The sequence below is a fragment of the Tachyglossus aculeatus genome, chromosome 2, assembly GCF_015852505.1.
Source record: "Tachyglossus aculeatus isolate mTacAcu1 chromosome 2, mTacAcu1.pri, whole genome shotgun sequence".
NCBI classification, from domain to species: domain Eukaryota; kingdom Metazoa; phylum Chordata; class Mammalia; order Monotremata; family Tachyglossidae; genus Tachyglossus; species Tachyglossus aculeatus.
The window spans coordinates 82,741,858-82,765,082 of NC_052067.1; the positions used below are offsets into that span (position 1 = coordinate 82,741,858).

The 23,225-nt window shown below is 45.2% G+C and overlaps 1 protein-coding gene across 2 annotated transcripts in view; it reads left to right on the forward strand.

The window, feature by feature from the left end:
• ALDH8A1 (aldehyde dehydrogenase 8 family member A1) overlaps positions 1–23,225 on the forward strand; it is a 45,949-nt gene that overhangs the window by 19,475 nt on the left and 3,249 nt on the right. Inside the window, exons 2-6 of one of the 2 annotated variants that reach the window (XM_038770730.1) lie at positions 1,142–1,289; positions 5,539–5,694; positions 10,194–10,343; positions 15,450–15,706; positions 20,549–20,710. In XM_038770730.1, the coding sequence (XP_038626658.1) occupies positions 1,142–1,289; positions 5,539–5,694; positions 10,194–10,343; positions 15,450–15,706; positions 20,549–20,710 (873 nt within the window). The remainder of the gene's footprint in view (positions 1–1,141; positions 1,290–5,538; positions 5,695–10,193; positions 10,344–15,449; positions 15,707–20,548; positions 20,711–23,225) is intronic. The other variant, XM_038770735.1, reaches the window with a different exon arrangement.

A 23,225-nucleotide genomic window follows, 5' to 3' on the forward strand; every position in this document is an offset into this window, starting at 1 on the left:
ACAGAAGCCCATGCACTGTGGCATTGTGAAGAGAGCAGTTCACTGTGTCCAACCCAATTTGCTTGTATTCATTCAATCATTCGATCGTATTTATTGAGCGCTTACTGTGTGCAGAGCACTGTACTAAGCGCTTGGGAAGTTCAAGTTGGCAACATATGGGATGGCTTGTACCCATCCCAGTGCTTACTACAGTGCTGGCACATAGTAAGCCCTTAACAAATATCACAGTTATTATTTGGGTCTTACACACTGCCATAGGGCACAGATTTGCAGGGTTTTTTATGGTATTTGTTAAGGGCTTACTATGTGCCAGGCACTGTACTAAGTGCTCGGGTAAATACAAGCTAATCAGGTTGGGGATGGTCCATGTCGCACATGGGGCTCACTGTCCCATTTTACAGGGGAGGTAACTGAGGCATAGAGAAATCAAGTGACTTGCCCCAAGGTCACACAGCAGTCACGGGGCAAAACCGGGATTAAAACTCAGGTCCTTCTAACTCCGAGGCCCGTGCTCTATCCACTAGGCCCCGATGCTTCTCTGGTTCCAAGAAGGGTGAGCAATGAGGTGTCCAATAGTGGCCTGTCTACTTCTTTCCGTTTCTTTCACAACACAACACCTCCAAAAGGCCTTCCCCATAATCCTTCCTTTCCTCTTCTCCCACCCGCTTCTGCGTTGTCCTTCCACTGAGATTCGCACCCTTTGTTCACCCCTCCCTCAACCCCGGATCCGTAATTTAATTTATATCAACGTCTGTCTCTCCCCTCTAGACTGAGCTCAGTGTGGTCAGGGAGCCACCCAGTGAATAGAGCACGCGCCTGGGAATCAGAACGACCTGGGCGATAACCCTGGCTCTACCACTTGTCTGCTGTGTGACCTTGGACAAGTCACTTCACTTCTCTGTGCCTCAGTTACCTCATCTGTAAAATGGTGATTAAGACTGTGAACCCCATGTGGGACAGGGACCACATTAATTCGTATCTACACCAGCGCTTAGAACAGAGCCTGACGCATTGTAAGTGCTTAACAAATGCCATTTAAAAAAGGGAATGTGTTCACCAACTGTAACATGGTACTCTCCGGAGCGCTTTGCTGTGTGCTCAAGTGCTCAATAACTATTGATCAGTTGATTTCATTTTGAAGGTAGAAGCGGCGGTACTGGCCGCCAAAGATGCCTTCCCTGCCTGGTCCTCCAAAAGTCCCCAGGAACGGGCCCAGATCCTGAACAAGCTGGCCGATCTTTTAGAACAGTCCCTGGAGGACTTCGCCCAGGCGGAATCCAGAGACCAAGGTAACGGCAGCTGGGAATACTCCAACCTAAACCGCACCTTAGGTCGCGTGTAGGTTTGACTTATTCCTTCTTCCACACCCCCCCCCCCGTCAGCTCTTGTTGATCTCCCACCCCTAAACCCTGCGGCCCTTGCCGCTTTAACAGAACTCTCCTCCTGAGCGCCCTTTATTTAGTAAAGCAGCGTGGCTCAGTGGAAAGAGCCCGGGCTTTGGAGTCAGAGATCATGGGTTCAAATCCCAGCTCCCCCAATTGTCAGCTGTGGGACTTTGGGCAAGTCACTGGGCCTCAGTTCCCTCATCTGTAAAATGGGGATTAAGATTGTGAGCCCCCCGTGGGACAACATGATCACCTTGTACCTCCCCAGTGCTTAGAACAGTGCTTTGCACATAGTAAGTGCTTACCAAATACCGTCAAAAACAAAACAAAACAATATTTTGGCTGACAGTGTTTTCCAAGGTTACTGCTAGGTTCAGCCACTGAATATTTTTTCTAGCCTATGGACTACTAGGAGACAAAATTTCCAAACACACATGTGTTCGGGGAGGGGGGCTGAAGGATTCGACAAACATCTCCGTACACTGCCAGCCACTCTCCAAACCCAACTCTCAAATGCTTCAAGCTTTCCTGTCTGACCAGGAACTGCCATGGGATTCCATGGGCTGTTTGGTGGGAATCTTGGCCCAAGTATTTCGGCAGTTAGGAAAAATGATTCAAACGCCTTTCCTCGTCAAAATGTACTTGAAGTTAGAAGGGTCTATTTGAATTGTCCGATCATTCATTCATTCAATCGTATTTATTAAGTGCTTACTTTGTACAGAGAACTCTATTAAGCGCTTGGGAAAAGTAAAATGCGACAATTAAACAGTGTCAATCTGTGCTCACAACGAGCTCACAGTCAGGGCTTAGAACAGCGCCTGGAACATAGTAAGCGCTTAACAAATACCATTATTATTATTATTACAGGGGGGGAAAATTGCCTTTAAAATCATGCAGTGCAAGTACAAGTAACTTGTACTTCCCAGGCGCTTAATACAGTGCTCTGCACACAGTAAGTGCTCAATAAATAAATATGATTGATGATGCAGGACCCAGAGAAGGAGTAAGGACTAATGGATAGAGCGTGGGCCTGGGAGTTGGAGAGACCTGGGTTCTAATCCTGCCTCCACCACTTGCCTGTTATGTGACCTTGGGCATGTCACTTAACTTTTCTGTGCCTCAGTTACCTCATCTGTAAAGTGGAGATTAAGACTGTGACCCCATGTGAGACTCTTTGTGGGCAAGGAATATGTCTGTTTATTGTTATATTGTGCTGTCCCAAGTGCTTAGTGCAGTGCTTTGCATTCAGTAAGCTTTTTTGATTGAATGAGTGGCATGGACTTTATCCAATTTGATGAGCTTGTATCTGCACCAGTGCTTAGAACAGTGCCTGTCACATAGTAAGCGCTTATAAGTGCCATTAAAAAAACACAAAAACAAGCAAACAAAAAAAATCCATTCCGCAGTACTTCATTAGCTGTTACAGATTCAGCATCCACAAACTCATCACTGTGATTGATTCAATCAGTCAGTCATATTTATTGAGCACTTACTTTGTGCAGAGCACTCTACTAAGTGCTTGGATAATACAATATAGCAATAAACAGGCACCTTCCCTGCCTAGGGTCTAGGGACTGTACTTCGGGGATTCTCATTTTGGTTTACTATGTAATTCTACCCCAGTGCTTAGAACAATGCTTGGCACATAGTAAGCACTTAACAAGTGTCATTAAAAAGAAAAAAAAAATCTAGGCATGTCAGGTATTCTGTGGGTGGCATCGAGGGCATGCCTAGGATTTTGTAGGCAGGGAATGTGACTGTTTACTATTGTCTTCTACTCTCCCAAGCGCTTAGTACAGTGCTGTGCACATTGTAAGTGCTCAATAAATATGATTGAATGAATGAATGAACAAATGAACTGTGACAACCTACCACAGGGTAGAAGACAACATTGGCAGCCTAGTCTAGGGGTCATTTTTATTCTATGGGTAATAGTGAAATTCAAGAATCCCATTTGCTTTAACAGCATGGGATTAAGTTAATTCAGCCACGTGTGTCTGCAGATGGGGCTATCGTGAATAAATAAAGGTTTTTGAGTGAAGTATCTGAACTCAGTAGGGCTTGAAACTCTTAATAACTGCCATTAGCAGTATACTGAGTACAGTCCATGATCTCTACATTCATTCATTCAATTGTATTTTTTGAGCGCTTACTGTGTGCAGCGCACTGCACTAAGCACTTGGGAAGTACAAGTCGGAAAAATATAGAGACGGTCCCTACCCAACAACGGGCCCATAGTCCAGAGGGGGGAGACGGACAACGAAACAAAATAATTTAGTGGAATCGGCTTCAGCTAGAGAGTCACCAAACCATCATCATCATCAATCGTATTTATTGAGCGCTTACTATGTGCAGAGCACTGTACTAAGCTCTTGGGAAGTACAAATTGGCAACATATAGAGACAGTCCCTACCCAACAGTGGGCTAGCTCTGCCCTAGAAGTGCTTAGTAATAACAATAACAATAATAATAATGGTATTTGTTAAGAGCTTACTATGTGCAAAGCACTGTTCTAAGCGTTGGGAAGGTTGCAGGGTGATCAGGTTGTCCCACGGGGGGCTCACAGTTTTAATCCCCATTTTACAGATGAGGTAACCGAGGCACAGAGAAGTGAAGTGACTCGCCCAAAGTCACACAGCTGACAGTTGGCGGAGCTGAGATTTGAATTCATGACCTGTGACTCCAAAGCCCGTGCTCTCTCCCTGAGCCACGCTGCTTCTCTTGAAAACACACCTGCTCCAGGAGGCCTTCCCTGCCTGGGCCCTCATTTCCACTTCTCCTACTCCCTTCTCTGTTGCCCTTGAACTTGGATTTGCTCCCTTTATTCACCCCTCCCTCAGTCCCACAGCACTTATGTACGTATCTGTAATTTCTTCTTTTATATTAATACCTGTCTCCCCCTCTAGTACAGTGCTCTGCCCAGAGAAAGTGCTCAATAAATATAATTGATTGACTGATTGACTGGCTGTATGGCTCTGGGCAAGTCCCTTAACTCCATGCCTCACTTACCTCATTGGTAAAATGAGGATAATAATACCTGCCTCTTGGTGTTATCGTTTTTAATGGTGTTTGTTAAACACTTATTATGTGACAGGCACTGTACTAAGCACTGGGGTAGAAACAAGGATAATCAAGTTGGACACAGTCCCTGTCAGTCGGTCAATCAATCGTACTGAGTGCTTACAGCGTGGCTCAGTGGAAAGAGCCAGGGCTTTGGAGTCTGAGGTCATGGGTTCAAATCCCGGCTCCGCCACCTGTCAGCTGTGTGACTTTGGGCAAGTCACTTAGCTTCTCTGGGCCTCAGTTACCTCATCTGTAAAATGGGGACTAAGTTTGTGAGCCCCACGTGGGACACCTTGATTACTTTGCATCTACCCCAGCGCTTAGAACAGTGCTTTGCACATAGTAAGTGCTTAATAAATGCCATCATCATTATTATTATTATTACTATGCATTTGGGAGAGTACAATAAAGCAGAGTTGGTATACCCGTTGCCCACCCACATTGAGCTTACAGTCTAGAGGGGGCTGCAGACACTAATATAAATGAATAAATTACAGTTGTATAACTTATGGGACACATATATGTCCAACAAGGGGCTCACAGTCTTACTCCCCAATTTTCCGACGAGGCACAGAGAAGTCAAGCGACTTGCTCAAGGATACACAGCAGACAAGTGGCGGAGCTGGTTTCAGAACCAGGTCCTCGGACTCCCGGGCCCGCGCTTTTGATGGGAGCGGAAGCATTTTGGAAAAATGAAAGTTCTCGACATTACTGGCATCGCTACTATTATTGTAAAGCAGGAAACATATCCTCTACCTCCGCTCTGACTGAGGTTTTCAACCCCTCGAACCCCGTTGATTTTCTCACCCCGTCCACCGGCTTTCTGTAGGACTGAATCACTTTTTCGGGAAGCCTACAGGAAATCCCTTCACCCACGAGGCCCCTTGCGCCTGTGGGGTGGAGTGTGAGGCAAATGTACTAAGGGAAGAAGTGGTTTAATGTTGTATTGTGCTTTCCCCAGCGCTCAGTACAGTGCTCTGCACGCAGGAAGCGCTCACTCAATGCGACTGAATGAATGAATGAGTGAGGGCGTCCACTCCCCCTTCCTACTGTGTGTTTCTGCGGGCTTTATGTGGCTTCTCTGTTTCAGGAAAAACCATTACGTTTGCTAGAACAGTGGACATTCCCCGTGCGGTGTACAACTTTCGATTCTTTGCATCGTCAGTCCTCCACCGCACCGCAGAATGCACCCAGATGGACTCTCCGAGCTGCATGCACTACACCGTGCGGACCCCCGTTGGAATTGGTAAACTCCGTACTGGGATTAGCAGCGCAGCACGGGTTAACAGGGAAGCAGCGTGGCCTAGTGGATACAGCCCGGGCCAGGGAATCAGAAGGACCTGGGTTCTAATTCCGGCTCTGCCATTTCATTCATTCATTCAGTCGTATTTGTTGAGCACTTACAGCACTGGACTAAGCACTTGGAAAGTACAAGTTGGCAACACATAGAGACAGTCCCTATCCAGCGGTGGGCTCACAGTCTAGAAGGGGGAGACAGACAACAAAACAAAACATATTAACAAAATAAAATAAATAGAATATGCACAAATATAATAAATAAATAGAGTAATAAATTCATACAAACATATACATATATACAGGTGCTGTGGGGAGGGGAAGAAGGTAAGGCAGGGGGGGATGGGGAGAGGGAGGAGGGGGCTCAGCCATTTGTTTGCTGTGTGACCTTGGGCAAGTCACTTCTCTTATCTGTGCCTCAGTGGCCCCATCTATAAAACGGGGATTAAGGCTGTGAGCCCCATGTGGGACAGGGACTGTAACCAACCCAGTTTGCTTGTGTCCATCTGAGTGCTCAGTACAGTGCCTGGCACTTAAATACCACAGTTATTATTCCTGTTTACCTCATCTGTAAAATGGGGATTAAGACTGTGAGTCCCACGTGGGACAGTGTGATCACCTTGTAACCTCCCCAGCGTTTAGAACAGTGCTTTGCACATAGTAAGCACTTAATAGATGCCATCATTGTTATTATTAGTAGTAGTAATATTAGTGTTGTTACCCTGGAAAACTACAGATTAACAACCCATTGGTTCCTTGCTTTTCTTTCCCTGCAGGCTGCTGTCTGTGAGCCTGCTGTTGGTTAGGGACCATCTCTATACGTTGCCAACTTGTACTTCCCAAGCGCTTAGTACAGTGCTCTGCACACGGTAAGCGCTCAATAAATACGATTGAATGAATGAATGAATAAAAAAAAGTCTAGCTAATGTTGTCTCTTTGAATTATGGGCCAAGGGTGGATCTAGACCCATTTGTCAGTGAACTGAATAATCACAAGTACTGCTTCCCAAAAGTATCCATCTTCTGGGAAGTGGCGTGGCCTAGCGGATAGAGCACGGCCTGGGAGTCAGAAGGACCTGGGTTCTAATCCTGACTCTGCCACTTGTCTTCTGTGTGGCCTTGGGCAAGTCACGTAACTTCTCTGTGCCTCAGTTACCTCATCAGTAAAATGGAGGTGCAGACTGCAAGCCCCATGGAGGACATGGACTTTCATTCATCCATTCATTCATTCATTTATTCAGTCAGTCATATTTATTGAGTGCTTACTGTGTGCAAAACACTGTACTAAGCGCTTGGGATAGCACAGTACAGCCACAAACAGACACATTCCTGCCCACCACGAGCTCACAGTCGAGATATAATAATAATAATAATAATAATAATGATGGCATTTATTAAGCGCTTACTATGTGCAAAGCACTGTTCTAAGCACTGGGGAAGCTACAAGGTGATCAGGTTGTCCCACGGGGGGCTCACAGTCTTAATCCCCATTTTACAGATGAGGTAACTGAGGCCCAGAGAAGTTAAGTGGCATGCCCAAAGTCACACAGCTGACAATTGGCGGAGCCGGGATTTGAACCCATGACCTCTGACTCCAAAGCCCGGGCTCTTTCCACTGAGCCACGCTGCTTCTTATTGAGATATATAATAATATATAATAATAAATAATATATATAATAATAATAATATAATAATAATATAATAAACTGCAGATATATACAGATATATGCTGTGGGGATGGGAGGGAGGATGAATGAAGGAGAAAGTAAGAGTGACGTAGAAGAAGAGGAGAAGAGGGTTTAGTCCGGGAAGGCTTCTTGGAGGAGATGTGCCTTCAGTAAGGTGTCGAAGTGGGGGAGAGCACTTTACTGCGTCCAACCTGATTAACTTGTATCTATCCCAGCGCTTAGAACAGTGCTTGGCACATAGGAAGCACTTAACAACTACCATAATTACTATTTATATCATCATTATGAGGTCACAGTAAATAGATTTACCTGAGATATTTCCTATAATATTGATTATAATTCTGCCATTCCGGATAATAGCCACTAGAAAGCAGTGTTGCCTCGGATGACAAAACTCTCAGAATCAGGATTTTGGGGGATCTTGCAGTGTTCGGTCACCTTGGCTGATAGAGAAAAGAAACCACGATGGAAAATAAAAACCTTAGACTCGGACAATAGCCTCTAGAAAGCAGCGTTGCCTCGGATGATAAAACTCTCAGAATCCGGATTTTTGGGGATCCTGCTGTGTTCGGTCACCTTGGCTGATAGAGGAAAGAAACCACCATGGAAAATAGAAACCTTAGACTCCTAACATAGTCCAATGGCTTCAAAAACAGTTGAAGATCTCCTGATGTGCAAGTTTTCCCTTGCACTTGGATATGCACTCTTTATTCACCCCTCCCTCAGCTCCACAGCACTCATGTACAAGCACATAATTTATTTAATGTCTTTCTCCCCCTCTAGATTGAAAGCGTGTTGTGGACAGGGAGTGTGTCAACCAACGCTATTATATTGAACTCTCCCAAGTGCCTAGTACAGTGTTCTGCACACAGCAAGTGCTCAAAAAATACCGTTGATTGATGAAAGGAGTTGAATATTTTATAAAAATTATGGTATTTGTTAAGCACGTACTATGTTCTAAGCACCGGGGTAGATACAAGGTAATCAGGTTGTCCCACGGGGGGCTCAGTCTTAATCACCATTTTACAGAGGAGGTAACCGAGGCACAGAGAAGTTAAGTGGCTTGCCCACGGTCACACAGCAGACGAGTGGTGGAGCGGAGTTTAGAACCCACATCCTCTGATTTCCAAGTGCATGCTCTTTCCACTGAGCCACACAGCTTCTCGCTAAAACTTGTCATCTCTCAATCTTAGTAGGATGGAAGTTTTGGATGAATTTCAGTGGCAAGGCTTCTAGAACTTAAATGCAGTGAGTATTCTCTACTGATCTAGCAAAAAGGTAGCCATGACTGCTCTGCTTCATGTTCATTCATTCATTCAATCGTATTTATTGAGTGCTTACTGTGTGCAGAGCACTGTACTAAGTGCTTGGAAAGTACAGTTCAGCAACAGACAGAGACAGTGCGTACCCAACAACGGGCTCACAGTTTAGAAGGGGGAGACAAACAACAAAACAAATAGGCATCAATAACATCAGAATAAATAAATAGAATTATAGTCCATGTCTGGACTCTTCTTTTAATTTTTTGATGCAGAGCCTTGTCAGTGTTTTTCATCATCAGCATTTACTGGGTGCAGAGCACTGTACTGAGCTTTTGGGAGAGTACAATAGAATTAGTAGGTGTGACCCCTGCCCCCAGGGAGCATATAGTCTAGTGGGGGAGACAGACACTAAAATAAATGACTTGTAGAAAGAAGCAATAGAGTATAAAGATACATACTCAAGGGCTTTTGGGGTGGGGAGGAGTCAGAGGAAGAGGTCGAAGTGCCCAAAAAATTCCGTCTGGGTGCAGAGTGCAGTCAAAGTATAAGGTACAATATGAGCCTTTAAAGATCTTACTACCTAATGAAGGAGTTTGGCAGACACAAATTGTTAATATACAGAATTAGGGGCTTCTCCTCCCCTACAGACCAGTTCACCTGACCCTTCACTTTACCTACCAGTCAAGCATATTGATTGAGTCTTCTAGACTGTGAGCCCGCTGTTGGGTAGGGACTGTCTCTATGTGTTGCCGACTTGTACTTCCCAAGCGCTTAGTACAGTGCTTTGCACACAGTAAGAGCTCAATAAATATGATTGATGATGATGATGATGATGAATAAATACAATTGATTGATTGATTGAGTACTTACTGTGTGCAGAGTAATTTACTAAGAACGTGGGAGAGTACAATATAACATTACAACGGAGTAGGTAGACTTGTTCACAATGAGCTTGCAGACTAGAGGGAGTGACAGACATTAATACAACTAAATAAATTACGAATATATACATAAATGCTGTGGGACTGAGGGAGGGGTGAATAAAGGGAGAAAATTCAATTGCAAGGGCAATACAGAAGGGAATGGGAGAAGGGGAGATGAGGGTTTAGTCAGGGAAGGCCTCTTGGAGAAGATATGCCTTCAAAGAGATTTGAAGCAAGGGAAATTAATTGTCTATCAGATATGAAGATGGAGAGTGTTCCAGGCCAGAGGCAGGATGTGGACGAGAGGTTGATGGCGAGCTAGATGAGATTGAGGTAAAGTGAGAAGATTGGCATTAAAGGAATGGAGTGTGCGGGCTGGGTTATAGTGGGAGAGCAGCAAGGTGAAGTAGGAGGGGGCAAGGTGATTGAGTGTTTTATAGCTAATGGTTTCTATTTGATGCGGAGGTGGATGGGCAACTACTGGAGATTCTTGAGGACGGGGGCTGGGCGGGGGGTGTCACATAACTAAGCTCAAATGGGATTTTGTATTGATTGTGCTTCTGCCCTCCTTTTCCAGCTGGTTTGATTAGCCCTTGGAATCTGCCACTGTACCTGCTGACCTGGAAGATTGCCCCAGCTATCGCCGTGGGAAACACTGTCATCGCTAAGCCCAGTGAGATGACTTCAGTGACGGCATGGATGCTGTGCAAACTTTTGAATAAAGCAGGTAATTAGAGGAGAAGTTAACTTCAGACAAAGATGACTGGTCTCTTTCAGAGGTTCTTTCAGCCACCCAAGAAAACTCTCCTCCCGGGGAGAAAGAACAAAGGCAATGAGAAGCAAGTCTAACAAAGGACCCTGCCATCGATCCCCCTGTGGTCAGCACAGATGGTTTATCCCATACAATCATCAGCCCTTATCAATCAATTAATGGTATTTATTGAGTTCTTACTGTGGGCAGAGCACTGTACTAAGAGTTTGGGGGAGTACACTACAGCAGAGGTGGCAGACATGATCCCTGCCCGCTAGGAGCTCTTAGGTCGGATGTGCCCTGCAGTACACATCTTTTCTACCCTTAAATTTGACACTTAACAGTTATCACCATCTTTCCCAGTGGGAGAAATTCTGTATAGTCTGAAAAACACTTTCAGTTTAGGTCTTGGCTTTGAGTTACCCTTCCTGATTAAAAACAAGTTCACTCCCTTATCAAGTTCATACTAGTGGAGTCCATAGTCAGTGAAATCTTGCATAACGCAGTTGTTGCAATTTGGGAAATTACCAAGGCCACGTGAAACTACGTTATAGGAGTGTGAGTTATTTGGGAAATAGGGTGTCAGATTTTTCATCATTAATATTAGAAGCAGCCTGGCTTAGTGGATAGCGCTCGGGCCTGGGAGTTAGAAGGACCTGGGTTCTAATCCCGGCTCCTCCACAGGTCTACTGTGTGACCGTGGGCAAGTCATTTCACTTCTCTGGGCCTCAACTACCTTGTCTATAGAATGGAGATTAAGTCTTTGAGCCCTTTGTGGGACAGGGGCTGTGTCCAACCCAATTACCCTGTATCTACCTCAGTGCTTAGAACAGTATCTGGCATGTAGTAAGCGCTTAACAAATATCAAAATTGTTATAAATACATATGTTTTTATTTAGAGTATGAACATTTCAATGAGAACTTCAGAAAAGTAGATACCTAAAATTGGTATTCTTTGTATGTAAAGGTCTGTAACCTTTGGATGAAAAGTTCACAGTGGGTTATTTAGTCAGTCAGTGAGGGTGACTCTCAAGGAGGGCTACCAGTACACTGTTTCTCCAAGATCAATCAGTAAATCAGTGGTATTTATTGAGCATTTACTATGTGCAGAGCACTGTATTAAGCACTGGGAAAGTACAATTCAGCAATAGAGACAATCCCTGCCCACAACAGACTTACTGTCTAGAAGGGGGGGAGACAGACAACAAAACAAGTAAGCAGGCATCAATATCATCAATATAAATCGATAGAATTATAGATGTATGTAAATCAAAACAAGTAAACAGACATTAATATAAATAAATAGAATTATACATATGTACATATATACACAAGTGCTGTGTAGGGGGAGGGAAGTAGAGCAAAGAGAGCGAGTTGGGGCGATGGGGAAGGGAAGGGGAGCTGAGGAAAGGGGGGCTCAGTCTGGGAAGGCCCAGTAATGGCACTGCATGTGACCTTATGTATTGCAGTTATGTACTTAGCTGTAATTTATTTATATTAATGTATATCTCCCCTCTAGACTGTAAACTCATTGTGGGCAGGGAATATGTTTGGTTTCTTTGCTCTATTGTACTCTCCTAAGCACTTAGTACAGCGCTCCGCACACAGTAGGCACTCAATAAATGCAATTGACTGACTGACCTTATGCACTTTATCGCCCTGAATCTTTCTGGTTTTCTGGTTTGGGATTGTGCAATTCTCCGGATGCGTGATCTTGTGTGAGTAGGGGAATTTGTGTGTCTCCCCATATGTATATATCTTTGTTAGGAAGATCTGGAAATGGGACATCCCAGACATAGTCTTCTACTGAACTCTTGTTGAGACCTCTTGGAAAGGGGACAGTCCTGGGAGGTAGAGGACCTGGGTTCTAATTGGTAAGCGCTTAAGTGAGCCCCTTATAGACTGTGAGCCCACTGTTGGGTAGAGATTGTCTCTATACGTTGCCAACTTGTACTTCCCAAACGCTTAGTACAGTGCTCTGCACACAGTAAGCGCTCAATAAATACGACTGACTGACTGAATGAATGAATGTCTCCCCCTTCTAGGCTGTGAGCCCGCTGTTGGGTAGGGACTGTCTCTATATGTTGCCAACTTGTACATCCAAAGCACTTAGTACAGTGCTCTGCACACAGTAAGCGCTCAATAAATACGACTGACTGACTGAATGAATGAATGTCTCCCCCTTCTAGGCTGTTAGCCCGCTGTTGGGTAGGGACCCGTCTCTATATGTTGCCAACTTGTACTTCCCAAGCGCTTAGTACAGTGCTCTGCACACAGTAAGAGCTCAATAAATACGACTGAATGAATAATTCCATCTCCGCCACTTGCCTGCTGTGTGATCTTTGGCAAGTTACTTAAGTTTTCTGTACCTCAGTTTCCTTTTTTGTAAAATAGGAATGAAATACCTGTTCTCCTCCATGAACCTCCAGGGGATGCAGCATGGCTTAACAGTTAAAGCACGGGTTTGGGAGTCAGAAGGATCTGGGTTCTAATCCCAGCTCGGCCACTTTTCTGCTGTGTCACCTTAGGCAAGTCACCTCACTTTTCTGTGCCTCACTTACGTCATCTGTAAAATGGGAAATAAGACCGTGAGTCCTATATGGATATGAACTGTGTCCTGGCTGATTAGCTTGTATCTACCTCAGTGCTGGTACAGTGCCTGGCAACTAGTAAGTGCTTAACAAGTGCCATGAGAAAAAAAATGTAGTGTGTACTTGGCAAATACCACAATTGCTATTATTAGAAATGAGAAGGTTTAGTCAGAAGCATGAAACTCATGCAGAAATCTGAACTACTGCTCAATCACAGGGGAAGCAAAAAGTTGTGGCTTCTCCCCAAATAACCTGCCTTTGACAGAGAGGGAAAGGTTAGGGACAGCAGAGAAACTATTCCTTCTTTAAGGGGAAGGGGAAACGGATCTTGGAATGAGGAAGAGGAGTAGGTCTAGACCTCACTTTTCAAAATGGTCTTTGTACACTCACTTTTCACGAGGTTTTGCTGTGTTGTTCTGGCATTTCCCCTTTCGTTTGTTCAGTATAATGTGTGTTTCAGAGCCAATCTCAAAATGACATTGTTCTGAACCCAGAATTTGTCATGAACTCTCCCCACATCTGATGTTTTCAAATTGCCATCCCTCATCCTTTCTTTTAACCTGCCTCAGAAACTTACACAATCACCACAAGTGCACTAATGCAGCTGGACCTGTGCAGGGGCACACTGGCAATCTTGAACTTACCTCAGAGTGAAAGACCTAGAAACCCTACTTCTCATAAAGTCAGACAATCTGGGCGTTGGGTTCCAGTCACTTAGGCAGGTGCACATGTACTATGGGTTCCCCCCACAGTCACTCTGGATCCATTCAGAGGAGTTTATTCAGCTTGGTTTCTGGGGCAGTCCATGAACCATTTTTTTTTTTCACTTGAGCACCTGCAAAAGTGGCATGGATTTCTTCTAGTTTCCCTGAGGGGAAATCCAGTCTCCAGTCTGGCTTCTGGAGAAATCCATTCTGCTTTGTGCAGGTGCCCAAGTGCTTCTAAAACTGGCAAAGGCACAGTGAGTCCTTGGCTAAAACAAGAGAATTTTCTTCTCCTCGGAGAGGGTTGAAAACGCTCTTTGTATTTTCAGTTATCTGCATAGTTGTTTAAGTCTCAGTTTTCAGGTAGCTCATTTCTTCCTAGCCTACTTTCAGAGTCAAACTCTACAAAAAAAAAAGACAGAAAGGCTGGTAATCCATTTTATACTTGTTTTGTGATCAGAATGCACAATTCCTCTAGTGAATGTGCAGTTCCTCTAGCCTTTGTATCCCAGATGGTCATAACAGACTCCTTCTGTGGTAGGGGTAAAATCTCTATATTTCAGTGACTTTCCTTCCTGAGACACCAACTGTGTGCTTGCTTTCCTGGCCTGCCCAAGATGACTAGCTCTAGAGTCTTCTCTTTCTTTGTGTTCTGTCTTGTAATCCCGAACACGATCTGCCAGCTGGTCTCCACCTCCCCAGATTCATTTAGATAGGCCTAATGATTGTCAAGAAACTCAGCAGTTGGCTTTTTTTGCTAAAGTTTTTATTTCTTTCTTTTCTGACCAAGATCATTTCCTTCCAAGCGAAAGGGCTGATCCTTCTAAAAATGCTGTTAAAATTTGCTCTGAATGATGAGAGGGAAAATGAGAAATATTTGCCATCGCACATTTCTTTTGCCTTCCGAACTCCCGGGCCCACTGAGACATAATCAAAATGCTAATGCTTTTCCATAAAAGAAAGCAATCATGCTGGTTAAAATGAGCTCATTTTCCTTGTGTGGTAAATATGCCATCTCAATCAGTTTCTTCTCACCTTTCTGTTCTCCACAATCACTGGAAATGTTGGAAATGCTTGTGTATATCTGTTCATACTTCTGTTTGCTATAGGTTTGTCCATTCTGTCTCCTTCATTATGTTGTCAATTCCTTAAAGTCAGGGCCCTTTTCTCACCGTTCCCCTTAAGTGCTCAGTGCAGTATTTGGTAGCCTGGGTGTGCTCAGCAAATTTTTGCGTCAAAATTTTGCGGCCGTCTCTGCTTGAGACAATAAACTCACTATCACCTGACGTGCATTCACACACAGTCCTTCTCCTTCCCTGAAAACTAAGAAGAAATCGGAACTTTGGATGGGATAAGAGGGCAGAACTAAAGGCCTGTGGGCATCTTTGTCTTTGAGCTTAAGGAAAGTATCTGTCCTGGTTTTGGGGAGTCACCCTGGTGACTCCATAAGCCGAGGCTCCGCGGACGGGTCGAGGACGAATGCCGTATTCGCTGCTTCTCGCTGGTTGGGGCCTCTCACTCACCAGCAGGATGTCTGAGCCCCAGTCATCCCATGCAGGGGACCCTGCTCTACCTTTAAATTGCTCTTGAATATAGAGCACCTGGGCAAGTCACTTGACTTCTCTGTGCCTCAGTTCCCTAATCTGTAAAGTGAGGATTAAGAGTGTGAGCCCCGTATGGGACAGGGGTTGCGTCCAATCCAATTACCTTGTATCTACCCCAGTGTTGAGAACAGTGCTTAACAAATACCATTGCTATTATCATTATTATTATTATGTTCTATTCAGGTGTTCCTGCCGGGGTGGTGAACGTTGTCTTTGGGCGCGGACCCAAAGCAGGAGAGGCGCTGGTGTCCCATCCGGAGGTGCCCCTGATCTCGTTCACTGGCAGCACGCTCACGGCCGAGCGCATCATGCAGCAGAGTGCCCCATACTGCAAGAAACTCTCACTGGAACTGGGGGGCAAGAACCCCGCCATTGTCTTTGAGGATGCCAACCTGGACGAATGCATCGCCACCACTGTCCGGTCCAGCTTCGCTAACCAGGTAGATTCATTCATTCAGTCGTATTTATTGAGCGCTTTCTGTGTGCAGAGCACTGTACTATGCGCTTGGGAAGTACAAGTCGGCAACATATAGAGATGGCCCCTACCCAACAACGGGCTCACAGTCTAGAACAAAACAAAACATGGAGACAGGTGTCAAAATCGTCAGAACAAGTAGAATTAAAGCTATATGCACATCATTAACAAAATAAATAGAATAGTAAATATGTACAAGTAAAATAAATAGAGTAATAATTCTGTACAAATATATCCAGGTGCTGTGGGGAGGGGAAGGAGGTAGGGCGGGGGGATGGGGAGGAGGAGAGGAAAAAGGGGGCTCAGTCTGGGTAGGCCTCCTGGAGGAGGTGAGCTCTCAGTAGGGCTTTGAAGGGAGGAAGATGGGAGTGCCCTGCTAGTCAGCACGGCACAGTGGATATAGCACGGTCCTGGGAGTCAGGAGGTCATGGGTTCTAATCCTGGCTCCACCTTTTGTCTGCTGTGTGACCTTGTGCAAGTCACTTCACTTCCCTGTCCCTCAGTAACCTCATTGTAAAATGGGGATTGAGATTGTGAGCCCTAAGTGGGACAGTGACTATGTCCAAAGCAATTTGCTTGTATCCACCTCAGTGCTCCTCATTCTCTCCCACGGCTTCAACTATCATCTCTACGCTGATGACACCCAGATCTCCATCTCTGCCCCTGCTCTCTCCCCCTCCCTCCAGGCTCGTATCTCCTCCTGCCTTCAGGACATCTCCATCTGGATGTCCGCCCGCCACCTAAAGCTCAACATGTCGAAGACTGAGCTCCTTGTCTTCCCTCCCAAACCTTGTCCTCTCCCTGACTTTCCCATCTCTGTTGACGGCACTACCATCCTTCCTGTCTCACAAGCCCGAAACCTTGGTCTCATCCTCGACTCTGCTCTCTCATTCACCCCTCACATCCAAGCCGTCACCAAAACCTGCCGGTCTCAGCTCCACAACATTGCCAAGATCCGCCCTTTCCTCTCCATCCAAACTGCTACCCTGCTCATTCAAGCTCTCATCCTATCCCGTCTGGACTACTGCACCAGCCTTCTCTCTGATCTCCCATCCTCGTGTCTCTCTCCACTTCAATCCATACTTCATGCTGCTGCCCGGATTATCTTTGTCCAGAAACGCTCTGGGCATATTACTCCCCTCCTCAAAAATCTCCAGTGGCTACCAATCAATCTGTGCATCAAGCAGAAACTCCTCACCCTCGGCTTCAAGGCTGTCCATCCCCTCGCCCCCTCCTACCTCACCTCCCTTCTCTCCTTCTCCAGCCCAGCCCGCACCCTCCGCTCCTCCACTGCTAATCTCCTCACTGTACCTCGCTCTCGCCTGTCCCGCCGTCGACCCCCGGCCCACGTCATCCCCCGGGCCTGGAATGCCCTCCCTCTGCCCCTCCGCCAAGCTAGCTCTCTTCCTCCCTTCAAGGCCCTGCTGAGAGCTCACCTCCTCCAGGAGGCCTTCCCAGACTGAGTCCCTTCCTTCCTCTCCCCCTCGTCCCCCTCTCCATCCCCCCATCTTACCTCCTTCCCTTCCCCACAGCACCTGTATATAAGTATATATGGTTGTACATATTTATTACTCTATTTATTTATTGATTGATTTATTTTACTTGTACGTTTCTATCCTATTTATTTTATTTTGTTGGTATGTTTGGTTCTGTTCTCTGTCTCCCCCTTTTAGACTGTGAGCCCACTGTTGGGTAGGGACTGTCTCTTTGTGTTGCCAATTTGTACTTCCCAAGCGCTTAGTACAGTGCTCTGCACATAGTAAGCGCTCAATAAATACGATTGATTGATTGATTGATTGCTTAGTACAGTGCCTGGCACATGGTAAGCACTTAAGTGCCACAATTATTACTTTTATTAGTCAGTCAGTTAATCATATTTATTGAGCGCTTACTGTGTGTAGAGCATTGTACTAAGCGCTTTGGAGAGCACCATATAAATCTATAGCAGACACATTCCCTGCCACAACGAGCTTCCAGTCTGGAAGATCTGTACTCCTGCCGGTCAGTAAGATGGGGCCGAGGGCCTGCCCTCATCTGCCTCTGCTACCCATCTAGACGCCTTACGATTTTCTTTTTATTTAGGATGTATGATGCTCTAGCCAAGCCTCGGTTCCCAGTTGCAGCAAGGTAACCCCGGCCCTGTCAGCTGTGACCCCGTGGTTTCCGGGGAGGGTCTTGGACCGTGGCTGTTCTTGAGCCCCAGGATAGGGCTCTTTGGGGGTTTTCCTCATTCCCTTTAACAGCGATGGTGATGATGATTGTATTTGTTAAGCGCTTACTATGTGCCAAGCACTGTTCTAAGCGCTGGGGTAGATACAAGTGTAATGAGTGGGTTCCCAGCCTCTCACTGTGTGACATGGGAGGGCTGTTCAGGGGGGCAGAGGGTAGAAAATTCACAGGTGGGAATTAAACACTAAACACATTCCCTGTCCCTAAAGGTACACACAATCTAAAAGTATTATCTCTTCTCTACTGATTGACTGGGAAACAGAAGTAGGAAATATCTTGCTAGTGTAGAAATGGATTATTCAGGGAGCAAGCCATGAACCCCGTAGCTCTGACCCAGGCCTTCCTCTTGGGGTGAGTGGGTCATTTTGATTGTGAAGCCAATGAAAAGATGCAATGTTAATTTCACTGTGGTCTTGAAACATGGCTGGCCCAGAATAAATGTGAAATACACTAGTGAAAAATTAGTATGTGTTTCTAAGCTCTAAGCTAAGAGTGATCTTTTAGACTGTGAGCCCACTTTTGGGTAGGGACTGTCTCTATATGTTGCCAACTTGTACTTCCCAAGCGCTTAGTACAGTGCTCTGCACACAGTAAGCACTCAATAAATGCGATTGATGATGATGATGATCATTCATTTATTCAGTAGTATTTTATTGAGTGCTTACTGTGTGCAGAGCACTGTACAAAGCGCTTGGGAAGTACAAGTTGGCAACATATAGAGATGGTCCCTACCCAACAACGGGCTCACAGTCTAGAATCAAATTGTGGGAGAAGTTTGGGGGAGTAAATGGGTAGGGTTCAACGTATGCTACAGATACCCTATTTCCAGAGGCATCAAGAAATAACAGTAAATTATTACCATCATCATCATACTTCTCATCAAGATTGAGTGCCTACTTTGTGCCACACATTGTACTAGGCACAGAGGAGATTTGAAAGAGAATCCTGCTCTGAAGGAGCCACTAATCCACAAAGTAATAACAGTAACAATAATAATTGTGGTATTTGTTAGGTGCTTACTATGTTCCAGGCACTGTACTAAGCACTGGATACAAGGAGATGCTAGATACAAGATGATTGATTTGAATACAGTTCCTGTCCCACATTGGCTCACAGTCTTAATCTCCATTTTACAGATGAAGTAACTGAGGTACATCGAAGTGAAGTAATTTACCCAAGGTCACACAACATACCAGTTGTGGAGCTGGGATTAGAACCCAGCTCCTTCTGATTCCCAGGCCCATGCTCTATCCCACTAGGCCATGCTGCTTCTCTTACCACTTCCCAAATAAAGTCTGTTAAAGATAGGTACACTAATTAGTAGGAAGAAACAGAATAGTGTGTATGGAGATTTGGGTAAATTCAGGAATCGATTCCTTCTACTGTACCCTTTCTTCTTTTGGTGCAGTAGAACGAGAATAAATGTGGGTTTGAAGAAACCAAGTTCTAATTCTAGCTCTGCCACTTCCTTGCTGTGTAACTTTGAACAAGTCACTTGATCTTTTTATGTAATAGTTATCCCATTTGCAAAACAGGGATAACCCCTGGCTTTTCCTACCTCTCAGGGATGTTTTGAGAACAAAAATGACTCAAGTCATGTGAAAATGCTTTGGAAAAAAAAGCTCTGCATAAAATGAAGGTTTCTCTCTGACTGTTGAGTCCCATGTAGGACAGAAATGTGTCTTGTCTGATTAAGTTGTGTCTACCCCATCACTTAGATCAGCGCTTAGCACATAGAAGCATTGTGTGCTAGTGGGAAGAGCACAGGCTTGGGAGTCTGAGGACATGGGTTCCAATCCAGGCTCCACCATTTACCTGCTGTGTGACTTGAGCATGCCGTTTAACTTCTCCATGCCTCAGTTTCCTCATCTGTAAAATGGAGATCCAATCTCTGCTCTCCCTGCCTCCAAACTGTGAGTCTCATTGGGACTTGATTACCTTGTGCTCAGTACAGTTCTTGGCATATACTATCAGTGTCAGTCAGTCAATCATATTTATTGAGTGCTTAATGTGTGCAGAGCACTATACTAAGTGCCTCTAGTCTTATGCTGTTGTCGTCTCCGATCCATAGTGACACGGTGGACATATCTCTCCAAGAATGCCCCACCTCCATCTGCGATTGTTCTGGTAGTGGATCCATAGAGTTTTCTTGGTAAAAATACAGAATTTTTAACCATTGCCTCCTTCGGCTCAGTAACCGCGAGTCTACTCTGTGGACCCTCTCCCATGCTGCTGCTGCCCAGCACAGGGGAGTTTCGATTTGTAGCAGATCGCCTTCCACTCGCTAGCCACGGCCCAAACTAGGAATTTAATGGCTAAGCTTCTGCTTGACTCTCCCTCCCATAGTCAAGACTGGTAGAGTACTGGAAACTCTGCAGGTGTGACCCTGAGAGAGGACTAAGTGCTTAGGAGAGTAAATTACAACTGTTAGTAGATACGTTCCCCACCCATAATGAGCTTACAGTCTACAGGGAGGAAAGGTTAGAGGTAGTAAGTGCTTAACAAATGCCACAATTATTATTATTAAGAGCTTTACAAGTCTTACATTTTTTATCATCATGATTATCTTTTATGGCAGGGTGAAATCTGTCTCTGTACCAGCAGAATATTTGTCCAGAGGAGCATTTACCAGGATTTCTTGAAGAGATTTGTAGATGCTACCAAACAGTGGAAGGTTGGATCGCCTTCTGACCCAGCTGCCAGCGTGGGAGCTCTGATAAGTAAAGAGCATTTGCAGAAAGTAAGTGAATCTTTAAGGTGTGATGGGAATTCATGAAAGATTTCTTGCTTGGAATGGCATAACTTGGTCCCCAAAGCGATGGAGAAGACCATGGGCCTAGGAATCAGAGGACCTGGATTCTAATCTTAGCTCTGTCACTGGCCTGCTGGGTGACTTTGGGAAAGTCACTCAATGCCTCAAGTTTCCTCATTGTAAAATGGGGATTCAATACTTGTTCTCCCTCCCCCTCATACTGTAAGCCCCTTGTGGGACAGAAACTCTGTCCCATCTGATCATTTTATATCTTCTCAAGCTCTTAGTACAGCAGTTGGCACATAGTAAATGCTCAACAAATACTATTATTATTATATTGAGAATATTTTTTACTATTTAATTTTTTAAAACCGTGCCTTCTTTGAAACAGTCTCCTAGATGCAGGTATTGATTAAAGCAAATTCACAAATCCAGAAATGAATCGAATACTGGTAGTGTAATCAATGAATGGCATTTATTGAACATTTCCTGTGTGCAGACCACTATTCTAAATGACTGGGAGGGTATGCTCAATCAGTGGTATTTATTGAGCACATACCATGTGCAAAGAACTGTACTAAGTGCTTGGGAGAGTTTAGTATAGCAAGTTAAAAGACACATTCCTACAACGAGCTTACAGTCTACAGGGGGAGACAGACATGAATATAAATAAGTAATTTATAATATATAAGTTAAAGATGTGTACGTAAGTGCTGTGCTATTGAGTGTAGGGGGAATATCAGCAGTATGGAGCAGTGGATCGAGCACAGGCCTGAGAGTCAGAAGGTTATGGGTTCTAATCCTGGCTCCACCACTTGTGTGCTGAGTGACCTTGGACAAGTCACTTCATTTCTCTGTTCCTCAGTTACCTCATCTGTAAAATGGGAATTGAGACACGGGACAGGGGCTGTGTCCAACTCAATTTGCTTCTATCCACCCCAGTGCTTAGTACAGTGCCTGGCACATAATACGCGCTTAACAAATCCTATCATTGGGGAAGCAGCGTGGCTCAGTGGAAGGTGCCCGGGCTTTGGAGTCAGAGGTCATGGGTTCAAATCCCAGCTCCGCCACTTGTCAGCTGTGTGACTTTGGGCAAGTCACTTCACTTCTCTGGGCCTCAGTTACCTCATCTGTAAAATGGGGATTAAGATTGTGAGCCCCACATGGGACAACCTGATCACCTTGTATCCTCCCCAGCGCTTAGAACAGTGCTTTGCACATAGTAAGCGCTTAACAAATACCAAAATTATTATTATTATTATCATTGTTAGTATCGCAGAGTTAATAGACATGGTCTCTTGCTCTCAAAGTGTTTACAATCCAATGGGGAGCATCATATAATTTCATGTCAGTCTGGCAACGTCCTCTTTGGGGAAAGGCTAATTTACCATATGGGACTTCATCAGCTGTGAATTTCCTCTGACCATGAAGCTGGACCAACTTTGAGGATAACAGCCCAGAAGTTGCAGTTTCAAGGGGAAGGACTTCTGGAGTTCAGAGACATCCCCTATGTCTTGTCTCTTGGGGTAGGAGTGGGAAGGGGGTCAGAGTTGAACGGGAATCAGGAGGCTGGTTAGTATTAGCTCACCCCCACCCGACTAAAGTAAATCAGAGAGGAAATCCAACAGTCTTTCTCCATGTCTTGAAATTCAGCCGAGGGAGATTTTTCTGGACAGGTTTCATTCATTCATTCAATCATATTTATTGAGCGCTTACTATGTGCAGAGCACTGTACTAAGGGCTTGGGAAGTACAAGTTGGCAACATACAGAGACGGTCCCTACCAAACAACGGGCTCACAGTCTAGAAGGGGGAGACAAACAACAACAAAAAAAGTGTAGACAGGTGTCAAAATCGTCAAAACAAATAGAATTAAAGCTATATGTGCATCATATTAACAAAATAAATAGAATAGTAAATATGTACAAGTAAAATAGAGCAATAAATCTGTACAAATATATACAAGTGCTATGGGGAGGGGAAGGAGGTAGGGCAGGGGATTGGGGAGGAGGAGAGGAAAAAGGGGGCTTAGTCTGGGAAGGCCTCTTGGAGGAGGTGAGCTCTCAGTAGGGCTTTGAAAGGAGGAAGAGAGCTAGCTTGGCGGATGTGTGGAGGGGGAAGGCATTCCAGGCCACAGCGAGTATGTGGGCCGGGGGTCGACGGCGGGACAGGCGAGAACGGGGCACATTGAGGGGGTTAGCAGCAGAGGAGTGGAGGGTGCAGGCTGGGCTATAGAAGGAGAGAAGGGGGGTGAAGAAGGAGGGGGTGAGGTGATGGAAAGCCTTGAAGCCGAGAGTGAGGAGTTTTTACTTGGTGCCTAGGTTGACAGGCAGCCACTGGAGATTTTTGAGGAGGGGAGTAACATGCCCAGAGCGTTTCTGCATAAAGATGATCCAGGCAGCAGAGTGAAGTATAGACTGAAGTGGGGAGAGACAGGGGGATGGGAGATCAGAGAGGAGACTGATGCAGTAATCCAGTCGGGATAGGATGAGAGATTGAACCAG